Source organism: Pristis pectinata, chromosome 3 (assembly GCF_009764475.1).
Source record: "Pristis pectinata isolate sPriPec2 chromosome 3, sPriPec2.1.pri, whole genome shotgun sequence".
Classification (NCBI taxonomy): Eukaryota; Metazoa; Chordata; class Chondrichthyes; order Rhinopristiformes; family Pristidae; genus Pristis; species Pristis pectinata.
Window position 1 is genome coordinate 12,365,301 of NC_067407.1, and position 25,622 is coordinate 12,390,922.

General features: G+C 40.7%; 1 protein-coding gene across 1 annotated transcript; it reads right to left on the bottom strand.

Annotated features, from left to right (window-relative positions):
* Window positions 1-1,224: 1,224 nt before the first annotated feature.
* On the bottom strand, window positions 1,225-25,373 carry gtf2b (general transcription factor IIB). The gene is made up of 7 exons (XM_052012380.1): window positions 25,238-25,373; window positions 15,877-15,983; window positions 11,123-11,256; window positions 6,630-6,776; window positions 6,370-6,499; window positions 3,130-3,411; window positions 1,225-1,801 (listed from the first exon to the last, which is right to left on the bottom strand). Exons 1-7 carry the CDS (start codon window positions 25,252-25,254, stop codon window positions 1,668-1,670), a joined length of 951 nt encoding a protein of 316 aa, XP_051868340.1. The 5' UTR covers window positions 25,255-25,373; the 3' UTR covers window positions 1,225-1,667.
* Between the last annotated feature and the right edge of the window lie 249 nt (window positions 25,374-25,622).

Genomic DNA, 25,622 nt, shown 5'->3' on the forward strand with positions numbered 1-25,622 from the left:
GTGTGGTGAACATGAGTTGGTATCAATATATTCACCATACCAAACTTTTGCTTTAAGATTTAGTCAGAATGATGCATTCGCTCAGGCATTAGCCCACCTCTCAAACATATTAGAGAAAAATGGAAGCACTGCTGTTGGGTTCCATTTGAAGACAGCACAGTGGTGCAGTTAGTAGAGCCGCTCTCAGCTCCAGCGACCCAGGTTTGATCCTGACTTCTAGTGCGATGTGGATTTGGCACGTTCTCCCTGTGATGGCTTGGGCATTCCTCCCCCCCTCCACCAGAGTGCTCCAGTTTCCTCCCATATCCCAAGATGTGGTCAGTGGATTAATTGGCCACTATAAATTACTCCTAGGTGTAGAATCTGTGGAAATATGTGGAGAATAAATGGGTGCGTGGAGGACATGGACAGTGGGCTGAAAGAAGACGAGGTTGCAGATGCTGGAACAACATACAAAGCACTGGAGGAACTCAGCGGGTCAGGCAGCATCTATGGAGGGAAATGGACAGTCGACGTTTTGGGTTGAGACCCTTCATCTGGACTGAAAAACCTGTGGGCTGAAAGACCCAATGCCATATGTATGACTCCCTGGCTCCATGATACCTTTACCCCTTCTCAATGACACATTGCCAAGGAAATAGAAGACTAGACTGAGTGTTCTGTATTGGCCAAAAGAAAACAAAAAGCACTTGGCCAGCATAGTTTTATGAAACAAAGTTAGATTTGATTTTTTTTATTCATTTCTCTGTACAATCACAAAAGCCATCTAGATTTCATTACTCCTACTTTAATGGTCATTAAAGGATTTCCCACATGCCACTTAAAGGAACTTTGAGCAACATGTATAACTTTCATATAACACTGATGTAAAATGGAGCCTGCTGCTTTAGAAATTGACCCCTCAATATTAACTATTTGATTACTTTCTGTACAAACACACCACATTTTTCAGTGAAACCAACACACAAATCTCCTTCTAAAATATGCAATTTATAGCCTCATGGACACAAATACTGCACACTTCAGTGCAATTTTCCTTGCACAGATAAAATCTCCCAACAAAACAAAAATGCAATTCAACACATTGGCTAAACTAAACAATCTACAAGTTTTCCTGAAAACCTGAAACTAAGCTGATGGTAAGTGCAATTTTTAAAGCTTAGCAACCATTTCTTAACAATAAATACCAAATGTGAAGTTCAAGAAGTCCATGTAGATTAGAAACAACAGAAAATGTCCTTTTATTAAAGACAAGCATCTAACTAACCTGAAGATAGGTCTGTCAAATTACAAGTTAGGAGTTCAACCAAAAAATTCTGTGAATGAGCCAATCTGTCAGCAGCCTTTCACAATATCCCCAATTTGCATATTATATACAAAGTAATGATCTATTTAAGTATAAATTCCTAACTTGCAAATATACAAATTATCTGGCAAGTACAAACAGTCTTGAAATTCAGCCTCGGAATGTATGTGCTGCATTTGGAGAGAGCATAATCCTCTGCTGCTACATAGCCTCATTGGTTCTCAAGTTGTTCACCCAAGTAGGTTTCAAAAATCAGTGATAATATTAATTTGTTTCAAATGTTCTAAGTAGGGGAAAAATGGTGATTGTTTTTCAAATTTTAAAACAATTACTGTGTACATTGTGTGCAGACTGGTTCAGATTATAACTGGGGCAGCTTGTCCACTGGAGTATCAAATTTAAATTCAGCAGGGAAAAGGTCAGCGGCCCGTGGATAGATGAGCCTGTAGGACTGCCTGATTGTGACATCAGCCACACCAGCAATGTCTCCAATTTCTGCGGGGGAGAAAAAAAGCACCAATTAGATTCTGAATACAGCCAGTCTTCATTACCTGCTGAGATACTATTCATGAAACGGCTTCAGACTCCATCTGAATTTTTTTTCTAACAAATATACACACAGAGGAACCAATCAATTGTGTGTATAAATACCATGAACAAGTTCCAGACCATTGTGTTAAGTGGCTCCCTCCTGTGCACTGCTCTAATAGAGAGCCTCAGCAGGTCAGGCAGCATTTACGGAGGGAAATAAACAGTCGACTTTTCAGGTCGAGACCCTTCATCAGGATCCTCCATAGATGCTACCTGAACTGCTGAGTTCCTCCAGCATTTTGCGTGTTTTGCTCCAGATTCCAGCATCTGCAGAATCTTGTGTCTGTAAAAGAGAGCTGTTTACAGACTTACTTGTGATTTCAAAAATGATCACTGCCTGTAAACTTCAATGGAAGTAGTTTGTTAGCTAATATCATTTCCTTTCAGGTATTAAATGTATTATTGCATTTATAAATGCATGTTAATGCATTTAGAACATTATTGGGAATACTTATTTTTTATTTGGGGAGTGTATTGGGGACAAAGGAGAGGAATTTAATGGTATCTGCTTTTTTTAGTTATTTGTGTAAAGTCTGTGCTTCTTGCTCTTGCTGATAACAAGGACTTAGAGTACACACACACAGATCCCACAGTCATGTGCCAAAACTTGTGCAGTTTCCATGACCTCCAACAAAACATCACATCTGCATAGGTATGCACAGGAATGGGAGTAGACTGCCTTTAATCCACGGGTGCCCGCTCTGCCATTAACTGCAGTTGATCTTACACCTCTGCGTTACTTTCCTGCTTAATTCCAGATCCCTTCATTTCCACAATATCTCAGTCTTTCTGCCTTGAGTACATTGGGTCTGCACAGCCCTCTTAGGTACAGAACTCCAGAGATTCATTATACACTGCAAGAATATTTTTCTTGCTGCTCCAGAATGGCCGACACATCATTTTGAGACACTGACACCTGGTTCTAGACACCAGAAGCAGGGGAAACATCATCCTTACATCGACCACCAAGCCAGGTGTGAACTTTGAACATTTGTATTTTGAGCTTGGGAGGTGAAGAAATGGTTAAAAGATGGTCAGGGTGAGGGGGTCCCTGGGGGCAGAAGGGAATTGGTGAGGGTAGTGAAGCAGGGTGGTCATGGGCAGAAATCAGTTTTAGATGCATGCATATTTCCTTTCCTGTGGGTCCTATATTTTCTCAAAAGTCTAATGATTTGCTGCTTAGATCAGGCCCAAGACACCATTATTCTTGAACAGGTTAATAGGTTACTTACCTTTCTGTGTCCTTTTATCTGCAGAAGCTTGTGAAGCCATATAAATTGCTGCTGCAGCCACAGAAATTGGGCTTCTGCCAGGGACCAAATCCAGTTCCACAGCTTTCCTCGCGATGTGAGTTGCAGCCATTTGTACCTGTTTAGGCAATCCCAAGTTTGAACAGAACCGGGACATAAAGTCTCCTGTGGTGATTAGATCCACGCTGGTTTCCAGAGCTTTCAGAATTAACTTGAAGCAGCGGCCGATTTCCTTCTTCGGAATTCTGGACACTGCGCAAATTTCTGACAGTAAGAGTGGCAGAGTATTAGAGGGAATCAAGTGTAGACCAATAGCAAGCACCAATGACATGAACATGCTTGGAGGTCAGAGCCGATTGAGGGCATTACATGATTCTAGGAAATGAAAGTTTACATTAAAACAGCAAGTGCCCAGCAAAAATTTCCAAACACTTGGAAAATACTGCACCCCCACTCTACCCAACCAACCAATCCAACTACGAGCAAAAAGCCAAACATGGGTGTGTACACAGCTCCTGCCGAACTTAAGATCTATATGTATTGATTAATGATATTTATATAAAACTAACTGGATGGCAGCATTTTAATGTATGTGCCATACATTGTGTGTTAAAATGACCAACATGGTCATAATTGCTTCAGTTCAGTAATATTATTTTAAATCAACATAGAACAAAAAATTGCTTGTTAAGCTGCCAGCAACTGCTCAGCTTGTACTAACCATTGAATTTTCCATTAGGATCAACTACCAGGACTGAAATCCCTTCTCATTGAACTCAGCCTGTCAGAGCCAGACCAACAATTCAGACGTTCTTTTTCTCCCCCCATTATTTGCACCAATGGTTTCAAGCCCTCAACAGTAAATCCCACCTTCTCCTCCACCCACTGCTCAAAATAAAACATTGCTTACTTTACAATGTCACGTGCAACACAGTTAAGTGGGTGCAAAGATCCATTCATATCTATAATGTTCATATGAAATGACGGAATTCCAAGGTATGATGCATTTAACTATATTGTTATATCATTCTAAAAGCTTAAAAATACAAAAAATCAAAATGCTCATCCTTGTTCTAGTTTCATGGGGTAAACAACTGCTGTCAAGTTTATGAAAGGACATGCTACCATTTAATACTTGTACCAACATCAAGCAAGAATAGATCAATAATGTGTAAAGTTCATAAGCACTACCAAAATATCTAATTAGTTTCCACTTTTAATACCATAGGAAATCTGCAAGTGCTAAATGAAGGAACATTTTGTTCAGTAGACACATACCTACTATGTACTGGATTGAGATGGCTCAAAATGATTTCACTTTAAGGACCTTACAGAGAACAGACTCCTATCCCATCTCTCTGGATATAAATCCAGGTCCTAGAGGTGAAAGAAAAGTGTTAACTCAGATGACCACCCAATTCCCATCCGAGCTTTGGCCAGGTGTAGAAAATGGAAAAGTTAGGTCTCAAATAAAAAAAATCCTGCTGCTTTATTCCTTTGCTCAGCCCTGCATGACTGATGAACAAAACTTGAAATGCACCCCAAGGAGAGGCAAGCAGCTGTTCTCAAAGCAGTACATCCCAGTTTGAGAAAGTGCTCGGTAACAGAAACCATTGGTCTGCAGAGACAGAAGAGGCTTGATGGGCCAATTCTCATTCTAAACCAAGTTACAACAAAAGCCTTGAGCTAAAAAGGGGAAAATCTAATGCTGCCATTTAGGCAACCCAGGCAACATCAGTTTTTGGCCTTGACTCAGCACCAAAGTTGAGTTTCTACAGATTATCTCTCTTGGATGTATGTAAAATATCAGATAGTACTATTCAAAGAGCAGGGGAGTTGTCCCAATGCTCTGGCCAACAAGTAACCCACAAAAATACAATTTGGTCATATAGCTCACTGCTGTTTGAGAGACTCACTTTTATGCAAATTAGCTTGTCTAACAATGCAGCAGTGACTACATTTCTGAAGCCTTTGGAATGTCCCATAGTGATGTGAGGTATAATCCAAGTTCTTTCATTTGTTACTGAAGATTTCAGATCAGTAACTCAGCAGACTTCCTCCCACTTTTTTTATATATGGATTCTCAGGTTATAGTTATGATCCATGATTAGTTGTTGATGGTACTGAGCCTTCTGAGACAACTGCGGACTTTGTTACGATGCCTACCCTCAATGGGCTTAGATAATGAATTTGTGTTTTAGCAACTATGAAGGAACACTGATACAAGTTACAGTCAGGGTTGTCCAGAACTCAGATGCACACATAGAACATGTTGGGATTCTACAATGCTGCTGGTATTGAATTTCTTGGCAAGATCAGAAGGGAAAAAAGTGATATCAAATAATCCTGGCTGTAGGACATTATGCAGATTGGTTTTATGGCTGGCACAATATGCTGGCAAAGGGTGAAAAGCCATTCCTGTGACAGGGCACAGGTCCAGCAGATTTCCTCCTGGATGGCACTGAGCATCTCAAGAATTACAGCTTTACCATTCCAGGAAAGTGGTGTCTATTCCATCACGGACTTGGCTTGAGGCTTGTAAGTGGTAGAGAGGCTCTGATGGAACCAGATGATCCAGCACTGCTCTACTCTTGAATCCATAGCGAAACCCTGTTTCTGGTCTATGATGGCCACATGGTGAAGCACTGGTATTTGTAAATGAAATAGAGGATGATGATTAGGCCTCCTCTCATTTATGACGATTAAAGAACTTTTGGCGTGAATGTCTGCATTTATTATTGACCACTGGGATGTTACCAGGTCCTCTTTTATGGAGTTACGGATGAACACCAAACACCAGTGAAACTGCCCACTTCTGACCTTATGACGGAAGGAGGATATTGAAAAGCTTTGATTCAATGGACTGAGGTCAATTTGGTGACGATCACCCACTGTCATGTCCAGTTCACGCTGATCATTGACCTTTTCAGTTACAGTTTCAACTACCAAAGGGTTTCCTTCTGCATCTCCAAAGTCTTGGTGCTATATTCTGAAATAACTCCACTTTAATGTTGATGGCCGTTCCATTCACTTCTTTAGCATTCAGCTCATGCGTCCATGACTGGATCAAGGTTGATGATGATGTCTGCTAATTAAAAACTGTTAGCATCAACGATTACTTTTACCTAAACCACGAATTCCTATTGAAAACTATTTAGAATGCAAAGAATTAAGACTCAATTGAAAACAGTAATTTAATTTTGAATTCCAGATCCTCTTTACCTTTGAACGTCCGTGGCACACCTTCTTGTCTACAGGCAATATACAAACAGGCAGAGGCAATGGCATCATTACTCCTTCCCTTTAGGCTCTTTTGTTCATACACTTGCTTAAATAAATTATTTGTTCGATCCTGACAAGGGAAAAGGAAGAAAATATTTAATTAAGTTTGAGTTCTTTGATTACCAGGAATACTAAAACTTCAAGTGTTCATTAAGTTAATGAAACAATACCATAACTAAACAAAAGCTCCATGAACTTACAACTATATTTCTGGGCAGATTTATCCTGTCAGACATATTGCTGATTTCCTTAAATGCATTCATCATTGCTCGATCAGAGCTACTCATTGTCCGACGATTTTGGTATTTTGCATTCCCAAACTCATCAAAGCTTGCTGATCCAGTACCCTGCAAAGGAATACAAAGCAAATAATATCTCCAAAAGGAAAAACTGTCTATCTGTAAACATACAAAAATATATACACCAAGTACTCTGCTACAAATCTCACAATAAACCCATTAGAAAAGATACTGTAGTCTAGTTATAATCTAAATGTGAAATACTGGCCCAAGATCAATAAAAGTCAGTCTCACTTCCCTCCTGGCTCATAAGAAGCTTTCTTTTTACCAACATCCAGAGGAAACACAGAAAACAAAGCAGGACTATGACACAACTTATAGGGACAATTACATTTTCTGCCTTTGATATGGTTAGTTCATGCAGTTAGACATGGAAATACATGGAGAGATTTATCCATGCACTTTAAAATCAAAATAATATCCTGGACATTCACATTGAATAAGCACAGTGTTAACTCCCCAGAAGTACAGCAAGTCGGCTGTCAGAGGCCACCAGAGGCCAAAGGGAGGGCACTTGAGGTACAATCACGTCAACTGGGAAAAAGTATTGCGTAAGAGTTGAACTACTTTCAAGAGTGGGACAATCATTAAAACATCAAAATCTGCACGTGAACCTGCCCTATTTGAATTATAGTTCAGACTTCAAAGCTCAGTTAAGGCAAATAGGAACTAGTCTGAATGCTCCTTCAAAGGCTTTATAACTTGGATTAGATAATAACTGATGACCCAGGGCATGTAAACCTTGGTGGAAGTGCCAGCTGATGGATGGGATACATGGATAGAAATGTGACAGCAAATCAGACATGTCTGACTGTGCTCGTTCAGTTCACCTCAAGCAAGATGCCAGGGACAGGACAGTGTCAGTGACAAAATTTATAGGATGAAAAGGATAGGCAAGATCAGTGAGATCAGTGATTGGGTCAGAAGAGGTGGAATCCTTGTGGGTGGAGCTAAGAAATAGCAAGGGTAAAAGGACAATAATAGCAGTTATAATATAGGCCCCCTAATAGCAGTCATAATATAGGCCCCCTAATAGCAGTCAGTGGACTACAAGTTGCAGTTAGAAATAGAAAAAGCATGTCAGAGTGACAACGTTATGGGGGATTTTAACATGAAGGTGGATTGGGAAACCCAGCAAGGCAGTGGATCTCAGGAGAGTGAGTTTGTGGAATGTCTATGGGACGGCTTTTTGGAGCAACTTGATGAGCCCACCAGGGGATCGGCTGTTTTGGATTGGGTGCTGTGTAACGATCCGGAGGTTTTTAGGGAACTAAAGGTAAAGGAACCATTAGGAACTAGTGATCACAATATGATTGAGTTCAGTTTCAAATTTGAGAAGGAGAAGCCGATAACTGGTGTATCAATATTTCAGTGGAACAAAGGAAATTACAGTGGCATGAGAGAGGAGCTGGCCCAAACTGACTGGAAGAGTAAGCTAGCTGGAGGGACAGCAGAGCAGAAATGGATAGAATTTCTACAAGAAATAAGGAAAATGCAGGATAGATATATACCAAGAAAAAAGGTTTTGAATGGAAAAATGGCATAAATGTGGATAACGAGAGAGGTGAAGGCTAAAATAAAAGCAAAAGGGAGGGCATACAAGGAAGCAAGAATTAGTGGGAAAACAGAAGACTGGGAAACTTTTAAAAACCTGAAGAAATGGCAGAGGAACTAAGTGAGTATTTTGCATCAGTCTTCACTGTGGAGGACATCAGCAATATACTGGATAGTCAGGGGTCTCAAGGAATGGAACTGAGTTCAGTTAAGATTACTAGAGAGAAGGTGCTAGGAAAGCTAAATGGACTAAAGACAGATAAGTCTCCAGGACCATATGAGGTGCATCCCCGGGTTCTGAAGGAGGTGGCTTTAGAGATTGCAGAAGCACTGGTGATAATTTTCCAGGAATCAATAGACTCCAGCATGGTTCCAGAGGACTGGAGGGTCACAAATGTAGTTCCGCTGTATAAGAGAGGTGCGAGGCAGCATAAAGGAAATTACAGACCTATTAATCTGATATCAGTGGTGGGAAAGTTATTAGAATCGATCCTCAAGGATGAGGTTATGGAATACCTAGAGGTGCAAGGCAAGATAGGTCCAAGCCAGCATGGTTTCGTGAAGGGAAGATCCTGCCTGACCGACCTATTGGGGTTTTTTGAGGAGATCTCAGATAGGGTGGATAAGGGAGAAGCTGTAGATGTTGTGTATTTAGACTTTCAAAAGGCCTTCGACAAGGTGCCACACAAGAGGCTGATAAATAAGATGAGAGGTCATGGAATTACAGGTAGGGTATTGGAATGGGTGCAGCATTGGCTGGTAGGCAGGAAGCAAAGGGTGGGAATAAAAGGATCCTGTTCTAGTTGGCTACCGGTTACTAGTGGTGTTCCGCAAGGGTTGGTGTTGGGGCCGCTTCTTTTTACTTTGTACACTAACGATTTGGATGATGGAGTAAATGGTTTTGTGGCTAAGTTTGCAGACGACACCAAGATAGGTGGGGGAGTAGGGAGCATTGAGGAGACAGGAAGGTTGCAGAGAGACCTAGATAGTTTAGGAGAATCGGCAAGGAAATGGCAGCTGAGATTCAATGTTGAGAAATGTGCCGTTGTACACTTTGAAAACAAAAATAAACTGGCAGATTATTATCTAGAAGGGGAGAAAATTCGAAGTACAGAAGTACAAAGGGACTTTGGGGTTCTCGTGCAGGATACCCTAAAGGTTAACCACCAGGTCGGATCGGCGGTAAGGAAAGCGAATGCTATGTTGGCATTCATTTCGAGAGGTATAGTGTATAAAAGTAGGGAGGTGTTGATGAGGCTCTACAGGGCATTAGTGAGGCCTCATTTGGAATACTGTGTGCAGTTTTGGGCCCCATATCTTAGGAAGGATGTGCTGATGTTGGAGAGGGTTCAGAGGAGATTTACAAGGATGATTCCCGGAACGAAAGGGCTTGCATATGATAAGCGTTTGTCGGCTCTTGGACTGTACTCACTGGAGTACAGAAGAATGAGAGGGGAGCTCATAGAAACATTTAGAATGTTGAAAGGAATGGACAGAGTAGATGTGGCCAAGCTGTTTCCCTTGGTGGGTGAATCCAGGACCAGAGGGCACAATCTTAGAATTAGAGGGTTCATGTTTAAAACAGAGTTGAGGAGAAAGTTCTTTAGCCAGAGGGTAGTGAATTTATGGAATTTTTTGCCATGTACAGCAGTGGAGGCCCTATTATTGGAGGCGTTTAAGGGGGAGATAGATAGTTATCTAATTAGTCAAGGTATCAAGGGATATGGGGATAAGGCCGGAAATTGGGGCTAGAAAGGAATAGTTTTTTTTTCTCATGGACATTCCATTTCTCATTTCTTTCTTTTTCCCTTTCTTTTCTTTGGAGCAGACTCGATGGGCTGAATGGCCTACTTCAGCTCCCTTGTCTTGTGATCTTATGAGGGCAGCAAAGGAACTCAGATTGAATGGTGGGGGGTGGTTGGGGGAAATGAGAAATAAATTTGCAGGAAGATTGAGGAGAGAAGATTGTGATGAAAGAGAGTCAAGTTGAAGGGTGGGTGTCAGAGAGGATCATGGAGGCAGCTGGGTATCAGAAGCTGTTGCGAGGGCAAGATTGAGATCACATGGTGGGGGAAGGTCTACAGCTTCAGAGATGGGATCAGTAGCTTTGGGGGGGGGGGTGGGGGGAGAGAAGAAGGATATGGGTGAGGATCAGGGATAGGATCACAGGCAGTGGTGTTGAAGATAGAATTAATACTGCCAATCTGGGTGACAGGAAGCCAGCAACTTTACTATGAGGAAGCTGTGGTCTTCCAACTTAATTCTGGTAAGACCAGCAATTCAGTACCTTGGAAATCTTAAGATAAATAGCTAGTTTACAGATAATGGCAAAGTGCTACTCCAAAGCAAGCTTATAATTATCCAGAGATGGAGAAACCCAACATTTATAAGTCAATGGAACAATCAGTAAACATCCATTTCTGTCCCCCAGCCCTGTGTTGAAAAGAATCAGTGATCAATCTTAAATGATTTAGAGGTTTTTACTCTCTTCAACAGGCTGTGGTGCGAAAGAAATTCCACATGCAGTCTATGCCACAGGTAATGGCAACAATAATAGGTATGTTCCATTTCAGGATCGTAACAAAGGAAGTTGGAGTGAGGAAATCTATCAACGGCACCCACTGTCTAAATTCAGGTACAATTGAGAAAAACAACCAAGGGGCAGTAGTCCAAATCACAGATTCACATAAGCACAAAGATGGGGACAGCGGGGAGTTTGATATTTCTTTGGACACATTACCTTCCAACTAAATACTGCAGACAATTTATAATATTAACAGTTGCAATAGGTGAGTGTTACATTAAATTATATTACTGCTTACATTTTGTCACATTCCTACCTTTCCGATCATAGTTGACAAATCCCCACCATTTAGCAGTGGATTCTGGGCATCACCAACTCGAGATGGGTCTTTTGTTGCTTTGTCATTACTAAACGTTCGCCATTCTGAGCCAACATCTATAACCCTATCACCTGTTGACAAAGATCAACACGGGCATGAAAATCACATTAAATGAATCATTGAAATGAATTTTGTCAAGGTTCACACAAATGTAATTTTAGCCCAACATACATTACTTCCACTGATTATAGTGAAGTTGTATTCCAAATTTGCTCAATTAAGGGTGATCATTTTATCACCCAGTTATAAAAGAAATGGCTTTCCTAGACTACTGCATTCTGCAAAATGACCAAATGCAAACACATATCTCATTTGCATTTAGTGTTTGTGTATTATACCATTCAATTACACATGAATTTTCACATTAGTCAAGATTAAGAAGACATTTCAGATGTAATTAAACCAGGTCCCACAGATTATAATTTGGACCCTATATTCAAGTCATAAACCTTTACTTCCATGGTGTTGCAGCTCTTTCTGGACAGTGGATGAACTTGTGCCAACACTACATAGATAGTTATTTTTTGTAGAAATTAGAACACCACAGCACAGTACAGGCCCGTCAGCCCACAATGTTGTGCCGACATTCTATCCTGCTCTAAGATCTATCTAACCCTTCACTCCTACATAGCCCCCTATTTTTCTATCATTCATGTTGCCTTTATAAATTCAGCCCTAACTCGATAAAATTTATTGAAAGAAAAATAATTGTTCAAGCCTAAAATGTTAAGTATTACATGTATGTAAAACAGGCACATTTTATAATGTTTACCACTTTTGATTTTGCTCATCATCCCATACAAGTATTAATTCAATCTAAATGGTCATTAAGTCAACTTGCCAAATGCATCAATAACCAAAGGCACCATAAGATTTGACCTCATGCTGGCACCAACAGTTGACTTTAGCCATCTCCCATTGGAATGCTTGATTTCACATAATCAATTATTATGGCATATGACATTGAGCCCATTAAGTCAATGCTAGCTCCTAGCAGAGCAACCCCATGAATTCCATTCCCCCATGGCCTTGCAAATTATTCTCCCATGTGCCTATCTAATTTGCTTCTGAAGGCACTGCAAGCCTGTTTCCAACAGCCTTTTGGGCAGTGAATTCCAGGTCTAAATATTGTGCCAAAAGCAGTTACTTCACATCCACCTTGCATCTTTCACCCATTTTGTTGTATTATTACTTTTCAATAAAAAATAGTTAACCAACATTAGGATCATGGCCCCATTACTTGGAGCTACCTTATTTGGAGAGCAGGAGCTCAGTAAGTTTCAAGCAGAAACATCTGTTTAGCCACATCAGTTAATGGGAAACCAAGTGAAAGGACATCATGAGGGCAAAGTGCTTGAACTGGAGAAAAGCCTGGTCTAAATTACCAAGAGTATCATGTACAGACACATAATTAGACCAATGGCTAGGTCTGATAATACATTAGCACTGACATGTACAACGTATCAAACATGTTCCAAAATATCAATGTGCTAAACTATCAATGCTTTTGTAAATCCAACAACTGCACAGATTTTGGGTCAGATTAATGTCAAAGGAAAAATCAATTCCCTCTCTTTACCCCAAGCTTTGCAATGGTGAGGAAAAATGAAATAGATCAACAAAAACTTGATCCAACAACTTGCCACAGCAAGGCAAGCCAAAACTTGCTGGCTGAGCAGAAGGGGCAGCAGTTGTACATCTAGTAGAACTACTGCCTCACAGCTCCCATGACATAGTTTCGATCCTGACCTCCAGTGCTGTATGTGTGGAGTTTGCATGTTCTGACTACATGGGCTCTCTCTCAGTACTCTGTTTTTTCCCCACACTTCAAAGACATGCAGGTTGATAGGTTAAATGGCCATTGCAAATTGCCTCCAATGTGTAGGCAAGAGTCAGAATCTTGGAAGGATTTATGGAAATTTGGGGAGATAAAAATGGGATTTGTGTAAATGGGAAATCGATAGCCAGTGTGGCCTTGGTGGGCTGAGGGGACTGTTTCTGTGCTGTAAGGGTCCATGATTCTAAGAGAGACATTTAAAGACTCCATTAAGTCAGCCATTGCTTCTGGCATAGTGATTTTGCATGACACATTCACATGCAGTGGGGACTGTGACTGTATGAACTATTAAATGAAGCCCCTAGATACCAAATTACACAGAGCAAGGAAGTTGTGTAACCATCCTGGGAATTCCTCTAACTTTAGCACCTTCAAAAGGGGTCAGGAAAATGTAACTGTAGCAATAATATTTTTATAACAGATTAAGAAACTTTAACTGTAGTTGAATAAATCCAAAATGGTGGCTTTGGCTCCAATATTGTAAAAGCATCAACAGTAGAGGAAAAAAACAAGTAATGTGCTTAAATCCCAGTTGGCACAAAGTATCATTGAAAAAATGAGGCTAACATATCAAACAACAAATTATGCCCACAACCACTGAAAAGAGTCCAAAACAGAAATTAATTTCTGTAAATTAGACCAAACAAGCAACTTTATTCAGAATTTCCAACAATAGAAACTTTATTCACTGTTAGATGCTGGCTGTAATAAGATGTGTGCAAAACAAAATTAATGCAAATATATGATGTTTTATCAATTTTTTTTCCCCATTTACTAGTAACATAGTTTGTGTAAAGAAACTAAACATTACTGATTACAATTTGAAGGGGAGACCAATAAGCATATGCATACTAATGACCCAGAATAAACTACAAATTTAAGAAAGTCAGTAAATTCTCTTTAATCAAGTGCATCCTATTAAGACCCTTCAGGAAATGAGAGCTTGCGTAACTCTACACAAAACAATTAATCAAATATTTTGATCATCCCTTGGTAATACTCCAAGTATTTAGAGGCAACTGCAGTAATATACATAATGCCCATGTCTTAAGGAGCAATTCTGCAGCAATTATTTCAAACCAATATTTCCTTTCACACAACTGATTATTTATTTTGCTCAAGATCACAGATATTAGCACGCAAGATGTGCAGAAACCATTTATATATTCCTTTCATAACTAGTATCTCAAAATCAAGCTTCCACATTAGCAGAGTTTCATTCTTGATACATTATTATAAAAATTGCTTGCATTAAGTATCACCAGCAGTTTGTTCTGTAGACTGGATTTTGAATGACAGATTTTGCAAGGCCTTGTCAATGAACATGGTGGCAGTGTCAGCCTGCAGACTAGGATGCAATGACTGACAATTTACAGTTATACAGCATCTTTATACTAGTAAAATATTGCTCATCCAACAACCAATACTGCAATTAAATATCGGAAGGACTGAAGCCATTGTCTTCAATTCCTCAAATGTTGTGCACTAGCTGCTGACCCTATTCCTCCCTTTCTCACCACTATGAGACTGAAAGGGGTCAGAGGCTAGGGAACAGAGTTCATGACAGGAACCAAAGAAATGGAGACAACCTTCCTAACATTTAGAGAAAATTTCTTGTTCATCCCAATACTGGACATTAGACAAGTTGCTCCTAAAGCAATCCCTTGGAGTCAACGATGACCTGTTTCCACTCCAGGTATCTGGGTCTTCAAGTGACTGAAGAGTTCTATGTAGTATCTGCAAGCTCTGCCATTGGTGGAGTGATGCGTGGTTGACAGGGTAGAACAGTCGTTTGGGATGTAGTGCGTGAATGGCCTCCACATGCTCTTATCATAGAGACTTGGTGTTCAGTGCCTTCCAGGATGCTTCTTGCTTCAATCTGAGAGGCAACAGACCAAGGATTCCTAAGCATTTATGCGGATGTTAAGAGTTTTCCAAGGAGATCTGGAATGTCTTTAAGCCTTTCGCTATCCTCCTGAAAGTTTCTTCCAGTGATGGAGCTCAGACTAGAGTGCTCAGTTCTGGAGTCTGTGGAGTGACAGTATCAATACAGCTAGGTGGTGGCATGCAACCTGAGAATGTGTTCCAAAAGTCTCATGACAACTGGCCGGGAGATTTTGGAAAACATTGCCTGGTTTCAGAAATATAGATGAGAAGGATAGAAAGGAAGATCATTGGGAGCCTGGAGGAGTTGAAAGCCAGCACTAAACCAGACAAGTCTCCCCAGCTGGGAAACAAGCTAACCAGTAGGCAGCAAACAATCAATGCTGGCAAAGCACAAGTATGGTGCAATACTGTAGCTAACATTGATTTAATTTCATATGAACTGCTTATGCTTGGATTTGCTCCCCTATTCACTAATGTAAAATATGGACTGACATAAAAAATCACTACCAATTTAAAATCAATCAACTCTTCTCTCTAAAGTAACACAAATTATATTACTTTATCATTATTGGCTTTAAGGGATAACACATCCATGTAACATTTGGTAAACAAAAGTGAATCTTTGGACACAAAAGGCAATCTAGATAATTCCAAGGCCACAAAAAGTTCAGGTCAGGAACTGGTAAACACAGGTTAACAGATAAGATACAGTTTGGATACAAATACTGGTCTGCAAGAACAAATGGACCGTGCATCATAGGTGATCGAGAATGAGCAACCAAGTACAACTTTGTCATGGGGCAAAGTTACTTTCAGTTTTTATTCCAAAACAGAAGAAAGTTATTTAAGTTTTCATTTCTTTTGAACAACAATCTCAAATAGTAATAAGATAGAAGAAAAACTAAAATAGCAAACATGTACACAAACTATTACAGATCACGGCATGTAATGTAAACACTTCTTTTACCTACAACCAGTCCACATTCTGGACAGATCATATCACCAGCACGGTAATCTTCTACCAGTATGGCATCTGGATGGTTTGGACACTGCACTCTGGGTAATGGATCTCCACTAAAAGGAAATAAAAAAAGAATTTCAATATCAAACTACAATATTATTGCAAATGTCAGTTAGTAAAAATCAAAACTAATACAAACCCATTGATTTAGAATCATTTATCTCAAGCAGTTAAGAGTCTCAACTCTTCAGTCTGCAGAATTTCATCAGTGCCAATCAAAGCACTGAGAATATCTGGCAGAAAGAATGCACCTTTGACAAAAGGATACTGATTTGCTTTGTCATCAACGAGCCAACATGTGACATGTCAGTGGGTAAAAAGGACAAGGGAGCAAATTCAAGTACTATCCCAAAAGACGGAGAGAGATCTGGGGAAATGTGCAAGTATTGTAAGGGGTATGAGACAACTCTAAAAACAAGCCATGCTAGAATTACAAAGCAATGAAGATCTAGGAAGCAGTCACTCATCAATCATTTAGATTAAAGAATAGTAAATGCATAAAAAAAATCTCAATCTTGTGGGCAAATTCCAAAAATACTTGCCATTTAAAATTTCAGTCTCTAATGTACTGCAAAAAGTGAGATCCAAAGGCCCTGCTACAAACTTTCACAACTTCAAGACATTTTCACAGCATGGTTGATTAGGTTGAGGAATTGTATTTGGCTTGCAAACTCAAGTTTCATGTCTAATATTCAGTGCAAAGGTATAACTTATTTAAAAGCAACAAAAATGCAAGAGTTCAAATAATGGCATTTTACGAATGACTTAGCAATCTACATCTATGAGAATACTAAGCAAATGGTACCACACATTTCAAACTATAGAAGTAGATTGATATACATAGGAACAGATTGTTTAGATCAGCTGCATTTTTTATGAAAAAATCATGGATATGGACAATTCCCAAGTCCTTTCTGATGAGTGTACAACTGCAAAACAAAACCCTAAATTCACTTTCCTTCACTGCAACAGCCTGTGCCCTGTCAACTCAAGTACAGAATCGTAAAATGCAAAATGAGTTGTAAACATACAGCACATCCATGATGGTGTTAATATCAAGAATTCATTCAAGATTTAGTTAACCACTCCCTTGAAACTTCCCAGGTTAAGATTATTTACTGTTGCATAACCAACTAAAACTATAAAAGCACAGCTGTCATACTGGAACATATGGAATTTGAAAAGGTTGGACAATTTATTTATTAGACAACCCTCAGAAATACTGCTAATATTATTTGTAGCCAGATAAACATTATGCATTCCTCATATAAAAGATATAAACCAAACTCCATGACTATGCAAACTCTCGATGTAAAATCATCCTCAAAATGGCCACCTTCAGCTACAACCTCAGATCATCCTCTGGTGAAAGTCACAATGGAATATTTCCTGCAAGGCTTTTCAGTGCTAAATTTCATGATGGGCAAGAACATTGAACATGAGAAATAGGAGCAGGAGTAGGCCATCTGGTCTGTTGAGCCTGCACCGCCATTCAATAAGATCATGGCTGATCTGGCCATGGACTCAGATTCACCAACCTGCCTTTTCCCCATAATCTTTAATTCCCCTACTATGCAAAAATCTATGTGTCTTAAATATACTTAATGAGGGAGCCTCTACTGCTTCCCTGGGCAGAGAATTCCACAGATTCATTACTCTCTGGGAAAAGCAATTTCTCCTCATCTACGTCCTAAAGCTATTCCCCTGAATCTTGAGGCTATGTCTCCTAGTTCTAGTCTCACGTACCAGTGGAAACAACCTTCCTTCCTCCCTCACCTATCCCTTTCATAATTTTATGTTTCTATAAGATCCCCTCTCATTCTTCTGAATTCCAGCGAGTATAGTCCCAGGCAACTCAATCTCTCCTCATAGGCTAACCCCCTCATCTCTGGAATCAACCTGGTGACCCTCCTCTGCACCACCTCCAAAGCCAGTATATCTTTCCTCAAGTTGGGAGACCAGAACCGCACACAGTACTCCAGGTGCGGACTCACCAGTATCCTCTGCAGTTGTAGCATAACCTCCCTGCTCTTAAATTCAGTCCCTCTAGCAATGAAGGCCAACATTCCATTTGCCTTCTTGATAACCTGTTTACCTGCAAACCAACCTTTTGCGATTCATGCACAAGCACTCCCAAGTCCCTCTGCACAACAGCATACTGCAATCTTTCACCATTTAAATAATAATCTGACCTATTTTTCCTTCCAAAGTTGACAATCTCGCATTTACCAACAATGTAGTCCATCTGCCAGACCCTTGCCCACTCACTTATCTATATCTCTCTGTAGACTCTCTGCATCCTCTGCACAATTTGCTTTTCCACTCAATTTAGTGTCATCAGCAAACTTACATATGCTACACTCCGTCCCCTCTTCCAAATCGATAATGTACATTGTAAACAGCTGTGGGCCCAGCACCGACCCCTGTGGCACCCCACTCACCATTGCCAACCAGAGAAACACCCATTTATCCCAACTCTGCCTTCTATTGGTTAGCTACTCCTCTATCCATGCTAATACATTACCCCCAACTCCATGCATCCTTATCTTATGAATATGTCTTTTATGCGGCACCTTATCAAACACCTTCTGGAAATCCAAGTATACAACATCCACCTGTTCCCCTCTATCCACTGCCCTCATTATATCCTCAAAGAATTCCAGTTTGTCAAACAGGACCTTGCTGAATCCATGCCGTGTCTACCTGATGGAACCACTTCTAACTAGACATATCGCCATTTCTTCTTTAATGATAGCTTCAAGCACATTCCTGACTACAGACATTAAGCTAACTGGCCTACAGTTACCTGCCTTTCACCTACATACTTTTTTCAACGGTGGTGTGACATTCGCTGTCTTCCAATCCGCGGGGACCTGCCCAAAGTCCAGAGGATTTTGGAAAATTATCACAAATGCCTCTATTATAACTTCTGTCATTTCTTTCCATACCCTGGGATGCATCCCATTTAATAGAAATAATAATCTACACAAGCCAGATGTCAAGAACAAAAAGTGTAAGTGTTGTGAATTAACATCTATGGATGACCGACCTAGGTATTTCAACACCTGTATGTATTATAGTATAATCCTTAAATATATCACATATAACACAGAGATTCCAAAATTAGTAGCTATTCAAACCTATAGGATACTGAGGACTATCATCCCCAAAGTGTGACCTTCTCTTCAGTAACAACACAATATTACATTTGAAAAAAGACAACTTCAAGGCTGCACTAACTCAGCTATGAACTATGTGTAAATGGGATGGTCTTATATCACAAGGTAAGAGACTTGAAAAGCAAAATTAAATCACAATTTGACTGTAGACACACTATCAGTTGTGATCAATAAAGTACATCAGTTATTTTTGTTCACTTGGGGTTGAGGTAACTATATTAACTCATGGCAGCCATGGTGTCCTTAAAGCACATGCACAACTATAAGACACATTCATTTTCAAGAGAAAGATAATGATTTGTTTGCTTATCCCTTTAAGCATTTTGTTTTAAAAACATTTATGATTAATTATCATAATCAGCCAGAGAAATACTGAAATGCCATTTCTCTCAAAAGATCCTGGGGTATTTACTCTACTTTCTGTGTCAGTCTATTTCAACTGTTCATCATTGGTGGACCAAATTATAGATATTAATCCTAAATCTATCTTCTGCTAGCAGCAACTTGTGTCTTTTTGTCCATTTCCTAACTTAAATTTACACCAGAGTTCTCTTTTCTACAACTACCTTATCTAAGACACCACCAGACCCAACATATATAGCACGTTTAGTCCTGAATAGCACTTTTGCCACCGGAACCTCATTGAAATGTGGTGATCTCATTGAAACATACAAAAGTCTTAAAGGGCTTGACAGCACTGAAACGAAGTTGATGCTTCCTTTGACTCAGGTGCCCAGAACCAAGAGCCACAGTGTCAGAGTAAGAGTCAGCCATTTAGGATAGAAAAGTGAAGAAACCTTTTCACCCAGAAGACAATGTTTAGATTCACTACTCAAGAGTAGTTTCACTACTCAAATGTACGTTCAGAATATTAAAAAAAATCGATCCCTGTTTTGAAAGAGGGAATCAACAGATTTGTTAGTGCAGGAATGTAAAAGTTCAATCAGGACTTTCCCTGAATGCTAGACAGACACAATGACTGGATAGTTTTCTCCTGTCCTTTCTTTTATAAATTAATGTTTTGTCACACCTTCATTAGTGTGTAGCAGATAGCGTAACGCCATTACAGTGCCAGCAACCTGGATTCAATTCTGGCTGCTTGTCTGTAAGTGAGTCTGTACATTCTCCCCATGTCTGCATGGGTTTCCTCCAACTGCTCTGGTTTCCTCCCACGTTCTAAAGGCATACAGGTTAGGAAGTTGTGGGCATGCTATGTTGGTGCCGGAAGCATGGCAACACTTACAGGCTACCCCCAGAACACTCTACACAAAAGATACATTTCACTGTGTGTTTCAAAGTACGTGACTAATAAAGATATCTTATCTCAACAATTTCTATTATCTCAGCAACTAGAATTGGATGCACATTAAGTGTAATCAAACCAGTGAATGAAGAATTTGGTCTCAACAAATTCTGACTTGGATTCTATTAATCAGGTTACCTGGTTTAACATGCAACTCCCTTCTCAAATGAGTACATTGGTTTATTATTGTCACGTCCTGAGGTGCAGTGAAAAACTTTGTTTTGCATGTCATTCATACAGATCATTCATTACAACAGTGCATTGAGGTAGTGCAAGGGAAAACGATAACAGAACGCAGAATAAAGTTTTAGTGACAGAGAAAGTGCACTGTAGGTAGACAATAAGATGCAAGGCCATAACAAGGTACATGGTGAGGTCGAGAGTCCATTTTTGTTGCCCTACAATGGTTCAGCACAGTCTCTATCAAAGCTCTTCAGTCATTCCCTCTCAATTCATAAAAACATTTTAACACCATTCATGATGTGCATAGATTTTTTTTTAAGTTTACTTTCTGCTGCAAATTGTTCTTCCTCCTTGCACATCACCTCTAACTCATTCAATGATTTAAGTTGCACTTTGCTAGGCATCATTGTGAATTTAACGAAGTATTTCTAACAAGTCATGTTGACCCTTATTTAGTATTTTCCCCTGACAGGACTCCCTCAAATAGGTACTCAAATGCTTCACAGCCATTGACAAAATCCACACTATTACGCTTCTACACATTTATTTAAAACTATATTTACAAAGGCGTGAAAGCTGTTTTCCTAAAAGCAATAATAGAAGAACGTTTGTTGAAGCTTTTGAGTAATGGTCAAAACTGGAATAGGTCAGCTCTGTTGAACCAGACCCAGGGTGCTGACTACCTGGTTCTGATGTAACTTGAGAGCCATGACAGGTAAAAAAAAGTTAACCAACTGCAACTGAACATAAATATATAAGTTATCAATTCATTAACTGTATTTTTTTCTACAAACTGAGAATCATATTAGTATTCTACAGGGATATGTTGGGGCCAGAATTGGCAAGCAAGATCAACTTAGCACACACAGGAAATCACTGGGGCATTCTGAATTCGTTGGGTTCAATGAACCAACAGGGGAGAATACCAATAATACACCAGTGTATAAGTGATTCTGATTTTTCATGCTTCCATGACTTGTCTCAGTGTTGTCATGGACACAATTATTGCCCATCGTGAATTGTTGAGATGGCAGCCCTGAACTTTTCTTCACTATAATGATATCCCAACAATGGCATTATGTGGAGAATTTTAGGTTTGGGCACACAAGTACTAATCTTTGCTATAACTTAGTTGCAAATACAGATGAGATGCCATCTCATGAGAAAGCTTTTCAACTGTCTTCTGAATAAATCACAAGGTTGAGCTTTCTACAATTCAGCGTGATGAATTTCATACAATAGAATTGCATATACAGCATAGACAAACCATTTATTTCAACTATCCTTTCTCTTCTGCACTCTGAAAACATCCAAGTTATTTGTTTCAACAACAATGCTATGGTATTGAGTCTAACAATCAAACCATTCTTAAAATAGAATTTTTCTTATTTTTCCCACTGCATTTATTTGTAATCATCCTTTACCATTTATTAATAGCCTACAGATTTGGATTTTAATACATGGAAACATTCTTGCCACATTTTGTCTCTATCAAATCAAATCTAAGCCTTAAGCTGTCCAATCTTTCTCAACAGATGCATATGTTGTGATACATCTTGTATGTTATACATACTATGCAGGTGACTAAACACAATGAGGCAGAAATCAAGTATTCCATCACACCACCAGAAATTGTTTTTGGCAGAGACTGAGGGGTCAGAAGATAATCTACCTATTATCAAACAGCTCAACATCTGTAGCAAGGCACCTACAACATTGTTCCAAGTTGATCTGGCTACAACAGTTGCATTCATCAGTGGTTACCTCGTAAAATGATAATGGGGGATTCTGCAACAATGGTGCCATTAAGGCCAGAAAAAGTGGCTGGTATTGTATTTATGGCTGAGGTATTTGTTACAACTTTCCAAGCCCAACCCAAGACTAACTGGTATAGCAATTCAAATGCTCAGGAACGAAAGAAGCTGCAGAGAATAGTAGACTCTGCCCAATACATCACAGGCACATCCCTCCCCACCATTGGTAGTATCTACAGGAAGCACTGCCTCAATGTGGCAACATCCACGATCAAAGATCCCCACCATCCAGGCCATGCCATCTTTTCACAACTACTATCGGGCAGGACGTACAGAAGCCTCAAGTCCCACACCACCTGGTTCAAGAACAGCTACTTCCCTTCAACCATTCGGTTCTTGAACCAACTGACAAAACCCTAATCACTAGTTCAGCACCACTATGACCACTTTGCACTAAAATAAACTTTGTTTTTTTTGGTTCTAATTGTAAAACTTGTGTATAACTTATGTTTAATTTATGTTTTTCTTGTGAATGCTGCTTGTATGATGCCATGCACCTGTGATGCTGCTGCAAGTTTTTCATTGCACCTGTGAGTACACGTACTTGTGCAGATGACAATAAACTCTACTTTGACACAAACAGGCAAGGAAAAAAGGGAGAAACAAATCAGCTGACTCAATGCCTACACACACCATTAATCACCAATCGCAGAAGATTCAGAAAGAAGTACAATGACTTCTCTAAACTTAAGAAAGTTAAGCTGCAGAATATTACTTTCCATAATTTGCTATGTACTCCACTCAGAGGATCTCCTCTCATTCTCTACTCCACTCCTGAAACTGTACAAAAAAAACAACAATCATCTTTAGATGCTGCAGATGAGAAGTCCTGCACAGGTGACATAGGCTACTTCATTACCAGTAATGAATATAATGCAAACATCACTGAACAGCCTATTGCAAACTGAAGGCAAATAAGACCCAACCAAATTGCTGGGTCTTGTCATGTATATGTCAGCAAGGAAGGCAGATTTGCTTCCCTGAAGGACATTAGTGAACTAAATGGGCAGTTATAGTTACCATTAAGACTAACTTTGGTTTTCTAAAATGTAATTAATTAAATTTCCCAGCTGCTATGGTAGGACCGGATTTCAAGTTTCTGGATCAATGGTCACAATATTAGCTGTAAGTCTAGGAACTAAAACACTGCACCACCATACTACTTAATACCATACTCAAAGAATCGAACTGCTAAATTCACCTCCTCTCAAGCTTTCTGGTCATCCACTTGCAGAAAGCTCAAAATAAAGCTTCAGTTTATATAATCCTCCAAAACAGCAAATGATTCAGCAAATTATAAACAATGTAGTTATAAAAACAGAACATGCTGGGGATACTCAACAAGTCAGGCAGTATCTGTGAAGCGAAACCAAGTTAACGTTCCAGGACAATGAACCTTCATCAGATCTGGAACTTAATTCAGCTCTTCTCTCAATATATGTTGAGTATCCCCAGTATCTTGTTTTTATTTCAGATTTCCAGCATCCTTTTTTTAAGTTTATAATTGCCTTTTTAAGTTATCTCAGCCTCTCCATTCCTTACTATTACATTATATTAGACGATACAGTTTGCAACTAATATAGATTACATCAAGACAAATCAACCCACATGACAGTAGAACAAATGCAATGTCAAAGTTATCAGACTTTAATTTGCACCATTTGAAATTGGTCTCCCATCTGTGTCTTGTTTGTGTACTCAAAACTGCCCTTGCAAACCACATTAAAAGTGGCATCAGCTTTAACTTCACAATACAGTTCTTTACCCACAGAAGTAATTTACCCTCAGCAGCTGCTTGTTGTTACTGCAGCCCTTCCAACAGAACCGGCCAACTCAAGATACAAAGACAATTGCTGTTTAAAAGGCACTTAGTTAAAATAAGCAAGGCACTACTGGGGGTATTGGGAGCAATGGCATCAGTGTGGATGGGCAAAAAGGGCAGCGTGGTTGTGGTGAGCCAAAGGGTTTATTTCTGTGCTGTATAACTCCATAACAAACAGATGAAAAACACTGCACAGGAAGCTCTGTAACCAGGTAAAAGTGGTGCAAAGGTAGGTAAATCGATTGGGCAAAGTGTGCCAAGGTACCACCTCAGAAAGGTGGTGTTTACATTAACTACAGATGTTAACCAGCCCCCTCTGCCAGGTCACCCACCCCCACCTGCTCGTCCTTCTTCCACTCTCCCAGCCCCGTCTCCTCCACCCCCTTCCTCTCACACCCGTCCACCTTCTTGCCTCCCACCTACTCGTCCTCCTTCCTCTCTCCCATCCTGCATTACCCCACCTCCCTCTCTACCAGAATCCCCCATATCCTCCCCTTCCTCTCCTCCTCTTCCCCCCAATATCCTCCCCCCCCCAATATCCTCCCCCTTCCTCTTTTCACCACCACCCCACCCCCCACCCCAGGCGAACACAAGCCGGGATAACAGGGGAACTTTAGGCGGGAGACAAAAGGCGATGCAGATTTTAAAGGGTATCGACCCCCCCCCCAACCACACGCACCGCAAACCCCCCCCCCCACCTCCCCTCCCCCAACCACCCTCCCTCCAAGCCCCTCCTCCCCCCCCGCCAGGAGCCGCCGAGCTCTCGAGGGGTTTCGGCGCGCGCGCACACCCCGCGAGACCGCGCGCCGAGCCCGCGCGCCACCAACGGACGCCCCCCCCCCCCCCCACCCCCACCCCCCCGCGGCACCGCTCCCCAGGCACCGCGCCGCCCTCGACATCAGCGCCGCCGTGCAGGTAGGCCCCTCACTACCAGCCCACACCGGAGTGGGAGGGCGGGCGGCGGAGGCGCCAGGACCCGACAAACCCCCCCGTCACCGACACCCACCGACTACAAGACGCCATCCTGGCCGGACGAAGGGAGTGACACGCCGCCGCCGCGGCCTCCGCTTATAAAACCGCGGTCACGTGCGACGTCATACCGTACGGCAGGGCAGACGTATCAAACCTCCCTGGTGACTGAGAGCGACCGGCCGGGGCATTCATTGTTGTTTCACAATACTTTATTTTCCTGCACGCCTGTGTGTTTATGTGCGCCTGTGCGTCTCTGTCTCTGTGTGTGTCTCTGTGAGACTGTGTCTGTGTGTGTGCGCGCGCAGTTTGAGCTCAAATGTCCACCTTCCATTCATTTTTGCATTTGAGTTGCACTTCATGCACCCCACACAGAAAGTGCCTCGACCCGAAACGTCGACTGTTTGTATTTCTCTCCATAG

Coding starts and splice junctions, on each gene's coding strand:
- gtf2b (XM_052012380.1), bottom strand. Junction 6,777..11,122: donor TGTCAACTATGATCGGAAAG/GTAGGAATGTGA, acceptor ATTCCTTTGCAG/GGTACTGGATCAGCAAGCTT. Junction 3,412..6,369: donor TGTGCCACGGACGTTCAAAG/GTAAAGAGGATC, acceptor TCTTACTGTCAG/AAATTTGCGCAGTGTCCAGA.